At 40.2% G+C, this 15,080-nt stretch overlaps 1 protein-coding gene across 7 annotated transcripts in view; it reads left to right on the forward strand.

The window, feature by feature from the left end:
• The window catches only part of Epb41 (erythrocyte membrane protein band 4.1), a 193,071-nt gene that overhangs the window by 163,812 nt on the left and 14,179 nt on the right, over window positions 1-15,080 (forward strand). For 5 of the 7 annotated variants that reach the window (XM_013519475.1, XM_013519473.1, XM_005394970.2 and 2 more), the window contains 2 exons: window positions 11,687-12,130; window positions 13,322-13,450. In XM_013519475.1, the coding sequence (XP_013374929.1) occupies window positions 11,687-12,130; window positions 13,322-13,450 (573 nt within the window). The remainder of the gene's footprint in view (window positions 1-11,686; window positions 12,131-13,321; window positions 13,451-15,080) is intronic. The other 2 variants (XM_013519477.1, XM_013519478.1) reach the window with 1 other exon arrangement.

Below are 15,080 nucleotides of genomic sequence, written 5' to 3' on the forward strand. Positions count from 1 at the left end.
CAGAAGCCATTCCCTCTCTTGTTAGTAATCTTGTGTGATCCCTGGTTTATTTAAGGATTCTGTGTCTGCCTCCATGGTACATGTCAAGTTCTTGCTAATCTCTTATAATTTGGTTCAGTTAAAAACTCTTCCCTTTACCAGCTCATAAGCAGCTATTTCCACTCTAGAACACATTATTGAGACTGGGATACATGTCTCTGTGTACAAGCTCATCTTGTAACATGATTTCATAAAGCGAGCATTTGTGTTTATTTAAATTTGATACATTTTTCTTTTTCTTTTGAAGTTTATTGCTAGATCATTAGCTAAAAAGGTACCATTTTCCTGATTTTACATTATTTTTCTGACTGATAATATGTTGTGATACAGAATATTTACATTCATTTTGGGGGATTGATGCATATGTTTATCATATCTTTACACATTTTTCCTGGGTTTTCTATGATATAAAAGCACTGAATGTATCACCTTGTCGTGGGCTTTGTTCCTCATAGAGATGAAGGTTGGCAGCCTTTCTATAAAGGACCAGATAAGCTGTTTTAGGCCTTGCTGACCATGTAGTCTCTGATAACTGCTCAGCGTTAGCAGCGTGAAATGAAGGCACCGAAAACAATATTTAAAATGAATAAGCATGACTATGTTCCAGTCACAATTTATTTATGGACACTGAAATTTGAATTTTATATAATTTGTATGTGTTCTTAAGTGTGATTTTTTTTTTCCTACTCATTAAAAAATATAAAACCATTCTTAGCTCTAAGCCATCCAGAAACAACAAGAAAGTAGAATCCAGCCTGCTGGGCACAGCTTCCTGACCCCTGCTGCAGACCAGCAAGCTGATTACTTTGTTCTTGGTTTTTTGCCTTGTACTGGTTTTGAAGAGCTGTCTTTGTAATCTTAACATCTTCATTCAATACCAAAGTATTTTGTTCTTGTTTTTGATTAGAAATGGAAAGCAGGAGATGGAAATTATTTCTATTTATGTGATGGCAGGGGGAACCTCAACTGGAATTTAAAATGCCGTAAGCACCATAGTTCCCTTGTCTCTGTCAGTCTTGCGGTGTTCTGTGTCCACTGTGCTCATCACATGCTCACTGAACTCCCTTTGGTTTTAAAGTATCTGCCTCCGTTTCCCCCCCGAGGAATAAAGAAACAATTCCTAAATTTACTTTCTCTTCAGCCAGAGTTTAGAAATCAGAATAAACTTGGTAAAGAAAGTGAAATGTGCTTTCACTCTGAGCATCGGGTGTACCTTAGTGTTTCAAGCAGTTATATAAATTTAAGATTGAGTATCTCAGGAAAACATTTTAGAAGAACTCCTCTAATTATTGTCGAAATAAAGAGGGCCAGGCACCCAGAGAGCTGAGGCAGGAATTCGAGGCCAGCCTGGGCCTATTATTGTTATCCTTCTTTTACTCTTTAAAATTAAAAAAAAAAAAAAAAAAAAAAAAAAAAAAACAGGAATGGAATTGTTCATTTGTATAATAATAATAATAGTATTAAGACAGTTGGGCATGGTGGTAATCCCAGTACTTGGGAGGCTGAGTCAGGAGGATTGCCACAAGTTCAAGTCCAGTCTGGGCTGAGAGAGAGGGAGAGAAAGGGGAGAAGAGTGGAAGGGAAGAAGGGAGAGAAAGAAGGAAGGAAGGAAGGAAGGAAGGAAGGAAGGAAGGAAGGAAGGAAGGAAGGAAGGAAAGAAGGAAGGAAAGAGTGATTTCTCTGAAGGGAATTTCCCAGTTGAAAGCCACTTGTCAGTACTGATCTGGAAGAAAGTAAAGTCGCATTCTTTTGGAAGTATCTTTGCTTCCCATTTGACATGGGTGTCTTGATCTGTAATTGCCTAGGGAGCTGCTTCCTAATAAGCCCCCAAGCCCATGTTCCTCTCATTTGCCTTGTCCAGGCAGCTCTGATACCAGGTGGAATAAATTGTTTGTCCATGAACAGTTCACCAAGACATTTAAGGACCCTGATGACATTTCTTTTGGGACATTTCCTTTGATATTTTTCTAACATTACTTGCTCTGTTAATATGTAAGTTTACCAGGAATAAATCTTACTGCAACTTGGATTCTTGCTGGCTGCTAATCATTAAGGAAGTAGCCTCTATTGCAGCACATGGGCAGACCCACTGCCACAAAAAGGGAGAAGGATCCTTTGCTCTCCTTCAGCTTATTGGCAAGAAATTCTTGTAAGCAGTCTTTCTAAAAAAAAAAAATTGTTGCTTTTCCATATTTTTATACTTCTCTGTGACTTAGCAGTTGTCTTTTCTTAATCTAAGACAACCTATGTTTGTGTGCAGTTCTCAGATTATTGTTTAAAGTCACTTTTGAACTAATTTGTCTTATTTATATGCCAAGCTTTTAAAAATAATTTTTCTAACTAATTTAGCAAATCACTACAGAGCGTGTAATTGTCACATCTATTTTAAGCATTTTAATATACTGAATTTGCCTTTTGTGTTTTTAAAAGCACTGTACAAATTAGGAGTTATTAACCATCTAGCACTGCTACACTAATCAAACTGAAGATTGAAGAGTGGTGTGGGTGAGGATATGTGGGTGTGAGGAGAGCTTGTTCCTGTACTGTGGCATTAACAGGAAAGCTATCACTTTCCTTCGTACATCACCTTGGTAAACCTTGTCTTACTCTCAGAGTGCAGAATTTCATTGTGTTATCAAGTGATTGCATAAATGCAGCACTTCACATTTTGGGGTGGTCTCTTTACAAGTTCAAAGTATGTACCTTTTGGCCATGTCTGAGTAATATAAAAACATTAAAGTGTTTCACCAAAGCCATGTTCCTTTTAGAAATGTGTTGAAAATATTAACACAGGAAGCCATTTTCATTGGTGTAGAAATTTTCAAGAGAAGACACAGCTAGTTAGTGTCTAATTTCTCTTGTTTTGAGTTCTGTAGAATCATGGTGCTGTTTTCCAGACATCAAATTGGAGCATGATGTTTTTCTTAAATGCTTACTGAGACGAACCAGTTTTGGATCTGGAACTGGAGTAAAATCCTGCCAGCAACCTTAATTTTGTTCTGTTCTGTGTAATGAGAGTTTTCTGACTGGGTGTAGCTCCTTCCTGTCCATCTCCAGTACTCCAGTCCTTTATAATATAATGAAATAAAAGTGACCACCAAACGTTTCTGGTCTCCTAATGCACGTGCAGTATACCCTTTAATAATTTGCTCAAGCACTTTGAGTTCAATAGATCTGTTCAAATGTGAGAATACTCATTTGATCTGTGGAGTTCTTGCCGGTGAGTGCAGTGTAAAGGCAAAATTTTCTATTACTTAATAGTTAAAATTTTGCATCAGGCATGGATTTTGAAGCTGTTTGCTTTTACAGTCACCTATTCTGGGGATAATCTAATAACAGTACTATTTGGGGGCTGGGAGCGTAGCTCAGTGGCAGAGTGCATGCCTAGCATGCGTGAGGTCCTGGGTTTGATCGCAGCACCTGGAGGGAAACAACAGTGATAAAAAAATCTGTATTTGAAAGTAATTAAATTCTGATTGACAGATTTCATTGGCATTTGTAAAAGGAAAGGCTGCACTGTGGAGTTATTTTCCTATAATAAACAGTGTTATCAACTGTAGTAAAAGCCAGTGTTTTCCTCAATAAGCTTCTATATCCAGATTTCATCCAGAGGTAGCTTTACGTACCAGAAAATTGCACTAGACCGTGAAAAGACTCTGAGCCCCACGGAGAAGCTCGTGAGCACTATAAGTACATATGTCTAGATAGGGGCCAGTAGTGTACAAACTTAAAAAAGATTGGGGAGGGTATATCCAATAGAAAAAATCAGCAGAGAAGTGTACTGCATGATAAAGAATGGCACCCTAGGCAGGAATAGAGAAGTTCTAAATCCTCTTTTGCTAGCACTCGATGACTGTGTTAGCTTATCCCCATCCTGAGTGTTTGTGACTCTAATGTCCTCTGTGAAGCTGCTGGTGGCCTGAGTTTCCCACTGAAAGGAAACCAAGACTCATTTGTCAAGCTTTTGGGGGTGGGGGTGGGGGAGGGTCTGGAGATATTTTTCTTTTTGATCATTTTAATTCTTCCTTCATTTATTTCCTTTTTTGGCTGAAGAATGGGCTACTGCTGCTTGACTTGTCATCTTTATGTGCTGTTTATGTGTGGCTTTTATGAAAGAAGCCATTACCATATCTGATTTATCTTTCATTGCCAGTGCCCATTTAAAAGCATTTGTTTTAGAGTAAATTTTTTAAATTGCCAGGTTGATATTCCTACTGATTATTTTACAACCAAGGGAAGCACTAATATTAATAATCTTTCAAAACAGGAAGTTATAAATATTTTAATGGATTACTAAAGACATGTTTTCCTTTTTAGAGCTTTTCCTCTATACATACAAAGTCATTCCTTCCTGAGACATAATTTTGCCATGTTTTGTTTAAAAAGAAGACTATAGAAACCGAGCACTCGCAATTAACTGATCTTATCAGGATTGGATTCTGCATTTTTTAGTTTGCATGTTGCAGACCATCTGGGGATATTACTTAAATACATGATTGATAATTTAAGTGACTGTACTATTTGTTTACTTTAGTTAAGAACCAGGAGCTGGACTCTTCTGCTGTGTCTCTCCCTTCTGTGCTTAGCAAGATAACCTCGATTCCTGCTGGTTCTGTGGGCATTTGCGGTGCAGAGCATTTCTTACAGGGTTTGCAAAGCAAGGGTAATGTGCTCTGTGGGTATATGTGTGTCTGTGCGATCCTCCTACCCCCAATGTCATTGCCCACCCACCTCCCCCCGTTCACTCCCTTTTTTTAAAAATCAAAACTAATTTTTTAAAAATCTATATGCAAAGCCCTGAGATCAATCCCCAGTATCACAAATGAAACAAGACAAACAAAAAAACCACCTATAGATCTTACTTAAAAGTCTAAGGAATCCCTTCCTCCTGATATATAAAAGCACTGAAAAGTTTGATGTGTCATTGTTCCCTGAGATATTTGCAAAGAAGATGATAACATTAGAGTTGAACATACCAGTAAGCAGTACTTCCAAGGCCAATATCAGGTCTCTTTTTAGTTGACAGAATGCAGAATAAAATGAAGAGAATGAGAAAACCAATGGTAGTTTTAATAGATATAGTACACTTGAACTGTGTAAAGTTACTGGAGAGGTAGAATACTAAATCTTACAACCTATTTTTGAGGAAAATTTATTCATTTCCGGAGTGTATGGGTAATTACAATATAGAAAGATACACTCTGAGGCTTAAAAACAGCAGTAAATGTCTTATGCTGTGATGTAATGGTAGCGAGTGCAGTAGGTAGCACTGTGAGCGAGTGCTGGGGAGCGCGTGGTGGAAGGCTGAGGCAGAGCACCGGCCTGGTTACCTAGCAGGAATTTGTGTCAAACAAAGAAGACAACAAAAAGTGGTGGTAAATTTTGTGACTAATCAGAAATGTTCTCCTCATTTTCTTTCTTTACATACAGTATGTATGTCAAAATTAACTATTAAAAATAGCCCATCCAGGGTTCTTCCTGAGAATGTCCTCTTATTTTAATTCTTCTGTAACTTCTTTCTTCAGTGTTCTAACTGGTGTTGTTCTCTAAAATAGACTGTGCACAAGGACTGAGGGCACAGCTGAGTGGTAGAGTACTTGGCTAACAACCTGGATTTGATCCCCAGCACCACAAAAAGAGACAGCCATTCACTCTCTCTCTCTCCCTCTTCCTTCCCCTTTCCCTCTCCCTCTGTTTCTCTCCCCCCTTTTCCTTCCTCTCCCTCTTCTTCTCTTCCTCCCTCTCTCCTTCTCTCTCTCTGTCCCCCCAGGCTAATGGAGGGCTGCTTACAAATGTTGAAAGGAAGACTAGCCTTAGTTGAACCCATAATTAAGAAATGTTTACTTCTGGCTGGGTGTGGTGGCACATGCCTGTAATCCCAGCATCTGGGAGGGTGAGGCAAGATGACTGAGCTCAGCCTAGACAACTGAGTGATTTAGTGAAACCCTGTCTCAAAATTTAAAAAGGGCTGGAGCCAGGCATGGTGGCTCACGCTTGTAATCCCAGCATTCAGGAAGCTAAGGCAGGAGGATCGTTGTGATCCCAGATGCTAGTCTGGGCTACAAAGTGAACTCAAGGCTAGCCTGCACTGCATAGTGAGACCCTGTCTCAAAAAGACAAAAAAGGGCTGGAGGCGTAGCTCAGTGCAAAGGCCCTGTGTTCAATCCCCAGTACAGTGGATTGGGGGGCAGAGAGGAGGTTACAATAGGAAGCATATGTACTTACTGGTCTGGTTCATGTTTCTTTGCCAAAAATCATATTTAAAAAATATAAATAGGGGCTGGGAATATAGCCTACAAGCTCTGAGTTCAGTTCCAAGCATAAATAAATAAATAAATAAATAAATAAATAAATAAGTAAGTAAGTAAGTAAGTAAGTAACTTATTCTAGATGTAAAGTATGAGAGTTGATCTATAGCACACATCATTCCTCTGTCCTCACTGTTCCACAGGCAAATATCCAATAAGTTTACTAAGAAATTAAATGACAGATACAGCCACATTTTTTAGTTCACATTCCTAAGAATATCCCGGCCATCAGTAAATCTGAAAACATTAAACAAAATATGAGACTATAATTTACATTTGAGCTATTTTCTTCCTAGATACATTAAGTCCATCATCATTGGCTTTGACTTGGGTTTATTGTGGTTTGGTTTGATTTGGTTTGGTTTTGTGTGTGTAGTTTTGTTTTTTTGTTTTTGAGACAGGATCTTACTGTGTACATAGTTTAGGCTGGCCTTGAACTCACAGCAGTACTCCTGCCTCAACCTCCTGAGTGCCAGAGTTGTAGACATGCGCCACCAGGCCTGGCTGACTTAGACTTTTTAAAAAGTAACTCATGGAGCTGTTGGTACAGCTTAGACCTAGCATGCACAGGCCCTGGTTCCGTCCCCAGCATCTCAATGAAAGGAAGGGAGGGAGGAAGGGGTGGGGAGGGGAGAGGAAGGGAGGAAAGGAAAGGACTTTGGAAAGGAAGAAAAAAAATGAACAAAATTTACTAAATTACCAATGTTTGATATTATTCTTTTCCTATGAGGACTTCTACACTATTTATCAGTTGTTGATGTTTATAATTCTTTATTGTTTCTTTTAGGAGCCTATTCAGGATTTCTTTTTAACTACCTTTAAAGGCTTGGAGAACATTAAGGATTTCTGTATTTCCTTCATAAATTGCCAGACTCTTTAGATTTTTAAACATCATTTCAGTGCTGGAACCAGATTTTTAAAAAAACTTGTATAAGAAAATAACTTTTTTTTAATTTTTATTTTCATTTTTTGGTTTTTCTCCGGTACCGGGAACCGAACTCACAACCTTGCGCTTGCCAGGCAGGCGCTTTGCTGCTGAGCTAAATCCCCAGCCCCCAACTTTTTTTTTTTTAAAGAAACACTTAATATTTTAGTGCAAAGTCTTTCTCCTTGAGCTACATAGTGGTCAAAGCCAGCTTGATATCAAGACTCTGTCTCAAAGAAAGTCTCCTATGTACAGTTATACACATATGTGCTTGTGATTTTTTTTTTAAAGGGGGGGAAGGAAAGTCAATACTATCTTACTAGCCCATTATAAAGAATAGACTTCATCTTCACACTCAGCATTTTTGCCTTTTTTTTCCTCTTCCCAACATCCAGTTGTGGCCTTGAGATGAAAGTGTTTCCTTCAAATTGCCTGGCAGACTTGGCATTGCTGCTGCTGCTGCTGCTCTTCCCTCGATCTTTATCTGCCTCCCCAGGATTTTACCTCAGAGAAAGATAACATGAGACAGTGCCAGCCTCTGGTCTCCTTTTTAACAGAGGACAGGGTATCCAAATAGGTGCGGAAAAAATCGTTACATAGGTTCCCCAGAACACACTTAAGGCTCTTGCTGAGGTGGCAAATTTTTAGAAAGATTTTCAGAATGTGTTTTCACTGTAATCACTTATAGGATAAGATAGTTTTGTTAGTGTACTGTGCTTCTCTTGATAAGTCTTTTTAAATATGTAAATTCCTTACTTCAAAAATAACCTAAATAGACAAAAACCCTGGATTATATTTAATGGAGTGTCAGCTAAATACCTGTAAAATATGCATATCCTGCTTTTGGTGGAATCTGGAAGTCAAGGAAGGGGTAATTTATAACTCGTTAAGACACTTACATACACAGGGTTTGAGGATTTAAGAGAAAGCCTTTTAAAAATCCCGTGTTTTCTTTCCCCAAACACGGAAAATACTGGACTATCGTATGTAGCAGGAGCCATTGATTTTTAAAATGAGATTGAGAACCTTCAAATAGGGCTCCTGTTTAAGAAAATATGTCTATCAATCTTCCTGCCCATATTCTTGAAGCCGGCTGGGTATTTCTGCAGGATCTTTTAGGCAGCTGGTCTGTTATACAGCATCTTTCTAGCATTTTGTAGCACTTCGAGTAATACCTTTGGATCACATTGTCTTGATTTTGCTTTGTTGTCACATGGATGGCTGAGACGCTACCATATATCACTTCCTATTCCTGGCAGTGACCCCTTAAAGTTTCCAGGCTACTTTGGTATATACAGTTGTGCAGTCTTATGTAACCCAGTGGTGCTGGCTGATGATTATAGCCAAAGGCAACAACATTGTCAGTTAAAATTACTCAGTGATACTCTATGCCAAATTCTGGGTGTCTTGTGTCATGGAAACTTTACATCTTTTTCTGGCTAGAGCCTTTCCTTCTGGCTTTTTAGGCTTCTCCTTCTATTTAAAAGTATAATTTCAGCCACTAACCACTGACTCTGCCAAGAGGACATTGTACAGTCAGTGTACTTCTCAAAGTCAGAGTCACATTGGATATGTATTCTTTGGAGCATAAGTGAACACATTCTTTGACCCTATTCAAAATACTTTGTGGTGCCAGGGGAAGAAGAGGACCTTTAAAAACAGAAACAGTCCTGAATCTAAACCCTAGCTCCATCACTTCCTAGCTGTGAGTTACTTAACCTCTCTGTTTCTTCATCTATAAAATATGGATAATTGCTACCTCAACATGAGATTGTAAAGAATTAAATGAGAAACCACATTAAAGCGACTAACACCCTACTTGGTACACAATGAACTTACAATACTATTAATTTTCCTCTTATTTTACTGATAGAAGAGGTAAAATGCTGGACTAGACAAGTGGTTTTGGTCAAGTGAAGCACTGTTCATGTCCTTTCTAAACATACCTTTTTAAACATTTCAGTTTTTATAACATAAGACATAGTTTGTACTGAGCATCTATTATATGTCAAAATCTATACAAGAAAGATGAGGCTAAGAAAGACACAGTAAAAATAAAGAAGCTACCCTTCCCCAAGCTTATAGTCTAATTGAAGAGAGATGAATATTCCAGTAACAAGGAGTGAAAGAGGAAACCAGGCAGCCAGGGGAACAAACGCTTGCAAAGTATAGACTTCCATACCAGGCATGGGGGTGCACGCCTGTAATCCCAGCACTCGGGAGGCTGAGGCAAGAGGATCATTGCAAGTTTGAGACCAGCCTGGCCTAGAAAGTGAGTTCAAGGCCAGCCTGACCTGCATAGTGAGACCCTGTCTCAAAAAAGACACACACACACACACACAAAAAAGCAAAGTATAGACTTCAAATCAGAAGGAACAATATTTACAAAAGCTTGCAGGCAAAAGAAAGCATGCTGTGTTCTGGAAAGTGTGGATGGTTTTGAATTGACGAAGAGGATGCGTGTGGAAGTTTAGCAAGGCGAAGCTGGAGAGAAGTAGAGATCAGATTTTTGCAAGCTGATCTATTTTTGAACAGCCCTATAGCAGCTTGCCTGGCTCAGAAGCAAGGCTAAGAGCAATGCTCTAGAAAGTAGTGCAGTGTACTAAACTCTCTTGTGTCCTCTAGGCCCTCATATATGGCAGGTGCCCTGCTAACTGTTTGGTTGAATTAAACAAATCAGTAGAGTACTTTGGAATTTACAAAGTGTTTTTATAGATGTCATTGTATTTGATCCTCAGAACCCCACAAGTCAAACCAAGCATTATTCTCATTTTAAATTGGAGGAAATTCATATGCTGTTAAGAATTTTTATGTTTCTCTGATCTGTAGGCAGAAATAACTTTGTTGTCAGTCTCTCAGTTCTTTCTTTCATGTTTCACGTAATACTCATAATCAGCCGATGAACAAGCTGCCTAATCTGAATTTAACGTGTGCGTATCTTGTTTGAGATGCTCTTAAACTGCATGTTTCAAGATGTTCAAAGTGAAGTTGGCTCAAAGTTCTTGAGAGTAGGGATCTTTTCTTGCCTAAATAGAACATTGGTTTATGTTTATCACAACACAGGCTGGTTTACAGTCAGGAACAGCAGTGGTTTTTTACAATGTGATATAACTAACATGATTTGATGACTAAAATTTGTAAGCTGGTCCAGGCTTTGTGATTTACCCTAGAGTACTCTTCTGTTATTAAGTTCCTGTGTGCCATGTAGTGTGGTGAAATGGTCTTATGGGCCTGCGTAGCTTCTTTACAGCTTTCTGGTGCACGTGCAGATGTCACTTGCCATTGCATTTTGCTTCAGTTAGATTGTTCACTTCTCAAATAGTTCATATTCCTTTCCTACAGGTGTAAATTCCTTCTTTTTTCCAACTTGGAACTCCATGCTTAACACTTTAGGAACAAGTCCATGTGTCACAGTGGTATCTTCTTACACATGTTGTTTTCAGTATATTTACTTTAAAACTTTCTCCTGTGGTGAGAGGCATTTAGCCCAGGAGGGAACTTTCTGTGTTTCCATGATTTCTCTCTTTTAGAAGCTGGAGGTGTTGTGTCATTCATCTGTGAGGAAACACATCACAGCTGCTGGTTATTTTGTTTATAAAGAAACCTTTCACTAGTTTGGATAGCATGTTTGATACCATGACTAATTAGAGTAAGCTTGTGTTGGTGTTCAGCATTTGTCTCCCTGCCAAGCCAAGTCTAGATTTTAATTTATCCATTAGGGGCCAGTGTGAGATACACATGGCTTAGAGGTGTGTGAAATGCTTTTCAGCCTCATCAGGCTCCGCAAGAGCATGTTTCGATGGGCTCACACATTTTGAATAATAATGAATTAAGAATAATAAACTAACCCCTTCAAATATGAAGAGAATAGCCAGAAATGGTAGTGCATGACTCTAATCCCAGCACTCAGAAAACTGAGGCAGAAGGATCACCAAGGTTGAAGCCAGCCTGGACCACATAGTGAGATCTTGTCTTTAAAAAAAAAAAAAATGAACAGTGTGTGTTATAGAGGAAAGATCATAAATGTTGGGTAGTGTGTGAAGCACATTAAAATTATTTTCCAGATTAATCATGCTACAGAAATTTGACCAAAATGAAGTTGTACTGCTTAAAATATGTGTAATGAATAGCAGTTCATCCTTTTGACCAACTTTAAGCTAAAATTCTTACTTTATATTAGTATTAATATTTTTGAGACTTCTTACAAATCACCGCTGACAGGCATGGTGACACACGCCTGTAATCCCAGCACCCAGGAGGCTGAGGCTAGAGGATCACCAAGAGTTTGAGGCCAACCTGAATTACATAATGAGAACTTGCGTCAAAAAAAAATCACCCTTGATTCTCAGAGTTTGCTGTGTTTCCCTACCTGTTCCTAATCTTCTTGCTTCTGTATGTGTTCATTCATTTGTAGAGTATAAATGGCATTCGCACAGAGGAAGTGGCTGTCATGACAAAAGGGCCTGCTAAGCCTGACTCTGAATGGGAGGGCCCCAAGCAGCCAGTAGTTCCTAGTCAGAGGCAGATGACCGGCCCATCGGAGTCTCCACAAAGCTTTGACGTTGGCTCCCTCTCCATAAGCAGCAAGGAGGCAGAAGAGAAGGAGCAGGGGGCAGCTGGCTGTCTTGATATTAAGGAAATGCCAGGAGGCCCGAGTGGGGAATGTGTGGGAGTGGAGGAGGCCAGTACCTTAAAGTTCTCAGTATCACCAGCTTCCTGTCAGCTGCAGCTTGGTGAAAAAAGGGCAGACAGTGGTGAAGAACCTGTTACACCAGGACAGCCACTTGGAAAACTGAATGGATCGTTTCTTGACCCTCGTGTGGGTAACCAGTTCCCCGCCTTGATTCGCAGTTTCCAGGTAGTAACTGATTCAATGATGCAGGTCTAGTGACTCTCCGGGAGAGGGTCAAAATCTGTTCTGTGGAGGAGGAGGTGGTGGTGGTGGTGAGGATAGTGGCCTCTGCTTTTTTCAAAATCACAGAATAAAAATAAAGCCTTTGATTGTTATGAAGAAATTCATTCAGAGGAATTAACGCCATGAGCACAAATGCTTTCTCCCTGATGACTTCACAAAACTCTTGAGAGTAAAATCTCCAGCTCCTTACCTTTGTGAAGCTGGTGTAAGTAGGTTCATCTTTTCTTTGCTCAAATATGGGCTGTAGGAAGAGGTGAATTTCAGAGAGTTCTGTGGTGCCCATGTCCAGAAAATTCCAGTACTTCTGATAAAAGGGGTGACTGATCTTTGGATGAGATTTCAGGCCTCAAATAGTAATATATGTACTGCAGCCACCACTCCCACTGACCCTACTCCCAGGGGCTTCCTTGATCATAGGCACTAACTTCCTATGCTGCGGTGGATGGCCTCTTAGCCCTGTCACAATCAGAGGGCAGTCTGCGGGTGGTATGTAGTCTGGGGGAAGGTGAGTGGATGGACAAGAAGGCCTTTCATATTCCACTAATGTTCAGTCTTCTGAAATTCTGAGGTTAATCACCAGGTGGTGGTAGAACTGATTTTTTTTTTCTTTCCAGTTTTCCAAAAACTGTTTCTTCTCAGTAACTCCAAAATGAGTATCTGACATTGATTTGAAAGAAGTTAATGAATTCCAGGGTAATGCATTCCAGTGCCTCTGCTGTTCATGTACCATTTGTACTTAGTGGAGGAAATGTGGCTGATTTTCTTAATTATAATGGTACAGCCACAAGGACAAATAAAAGAGATTGCTATTTGGCAAATAGTTTTATATTCAAATTCGGAAGGTCAGTCTGGAGTATTTTATATCACCACTCATAACTCTGATCTTATAGTTTTCCATTAAGCTTATGAAAGTGATTACAGTAATGCTGCCTTTTTATGTCCATCCTGATGTCACACCTTGTCAGGCTCACTTTGGAATAGCGTCCAGGTCTTGGGCAGAGGAAACACCTTGGAGACTGAGCGCACCCTTTGTTTGATTCAAGCTAACACTTTGGTCAGATCAATGTCAGAGGACTTAGTTCTCCACAGCTGTCAGAAAGCCTGTGCTAACACCGTGTCTTTCCTGCTTCACAGCCTCCACTGGTGAAGACTCAGACTGTCACCATCTCAGACACTGCCAATGCTGTGAAAAGTGAGATACCCACCAAAGACGTCCCTATTGTCCACACTGAGACCAAGACTATCACGTATGAGGCTGCCCAGGTAGGACGCCATTTGATGCTTCAGAACCAAAGACTGGAGTAAATACAATAAATAACCTTTTTTTCCCCATAGTTTCTAGTCATTTACTACAAATAATGCCAGAGTTAGTGGGGGCAGTTCTTTTTTAGAAGAAATTACCGGCTGGGCATGGTAGTGCACACTTGTAATCCCAGTGTTATGGGAGGCTGAGTCAGAAAAAATGCTTCAAGTTTGAGGCCAGCCTGAGTTACATAGTGAATTCAAGGGCAGCCTGAACTACATAGCAAAAAACCCTGTCTTAAAAAACCAAAACTAAAAGAAGAAGAAGACGAGATTACTGATTTAAGGATACCTCAAAATACTTTATTAAAGGCACAGTTGTCAGGGGTAGGAGTGTAGTTCGGGGTAGAGCTCATACTTACCATGTGTAGAGCCCTGAGGGGAGGGCAACTCGTGAGACTATGGGAAGAGTTGGGACTACAGTCACCAGGGAGGTCCTGTCTGTGGCGGTGACTGTTGGTTGAGGGTTGAGTGCTGGCAAGGAGGCAGCTGTGGCAAGCCCTGCCTGAGCGTGTTCAGTTAATCCTCACCTCACCGCGAACTGGGAGGCATTATCTCCATTTAGAAAAGAGCAGCTCGGGGGCTGGGGATTTAGCTCAGCAGCAAAGCGCCTGCCTGGCAAGCGCAAGGTCGTGAGTTCGGTTCCCGGTACCGGAGAAAAACCAGAAAAGAGCATCTCGGTGGTGAAAAGCATATACATGCAGTCAACCGGACAGAATTTGTCTGCATCCTAGCTCAGCCAGGTAGGTACTAGCTAGTTTTAGATGAATTGCCATTCTCTCTAAAGTTCCGTTTCCTGGCTGTAAATTGGGGCTAATACTACTCACCATTGCAAGAGTTAGAGGAGGGTCAGCGAGACGATGTCTGTGAAGCACTTGGCGCCTTCACAGACATCCCCTAGTGTCGGCACCTGGCCCCGTTCTCCTGCATTGTGCTCTAGAGTGCGGAACTGGAGTGCAGTAAATGAGAAGTTACTCAGGTTTCTGGTGGTGGTAATAAAGTAGCATAATTAAGCAGTGATGTTGTCAGATGTTTCCTCCAGCTGTGTGCTGAGTATGTTAGGAGGAGGCCTGGAGACAAGAAAGTGAGGAGGGCGGATCTGGGGAGATGCTTCCACAGAACCGAGCGTAGCCGTAGGAAATGAGAAGAGGAGCAGTCAGGAGCAGCAGAAATGAATGAGTAGGACTTGGCAGTGAAGGGGACTGAAAAGGAAGGCAGAGAAAATTACTTTAAGATTGCATATTAACCAGACAATGTAGGAAAGAATTACAAGCACATAGGAAGGAATCCCTTTAAATTGTCCCTGCCATGAAAGCAAATTAAATGTCCATCAAAATTATGGAACATCCAATTAAGATAATTATCTGTGGCTTCTGATGGGAACAATCTACATGATAAATATATGCATGAACAGGCGTGGTACAGTGTGATGTGAATAACATGCTGTTTACGGAAGGGGAAAGGAAGTTTATAGAGCTGTGCATGTTAGAACTCTGTGTGTGTAACCTTGGGTAGCAAGACACTGTCTCTTAATGGATATCAAAAAAATAAAATAACAAGCAGTGTGGTGGCCTCTGATGAACTAGACTGT

Source organism: Chinchilla lanigera, unplaced genomic scaffold, assembly GCF_000276665.1.
Source record: "Chinchilla lanigera isolate Chin_1 unplaced genomic scaffold, ChiLan1.0 scaffold00051, whole genome shotgun sequence".
In the NCBI taxonomy this organism is placed as follows: Eukaryota; Metazoa; Chordata; class Mammalia; order Rodentia; family Chinchillidae; genus Chinchilla; species Chinchilla lanigera.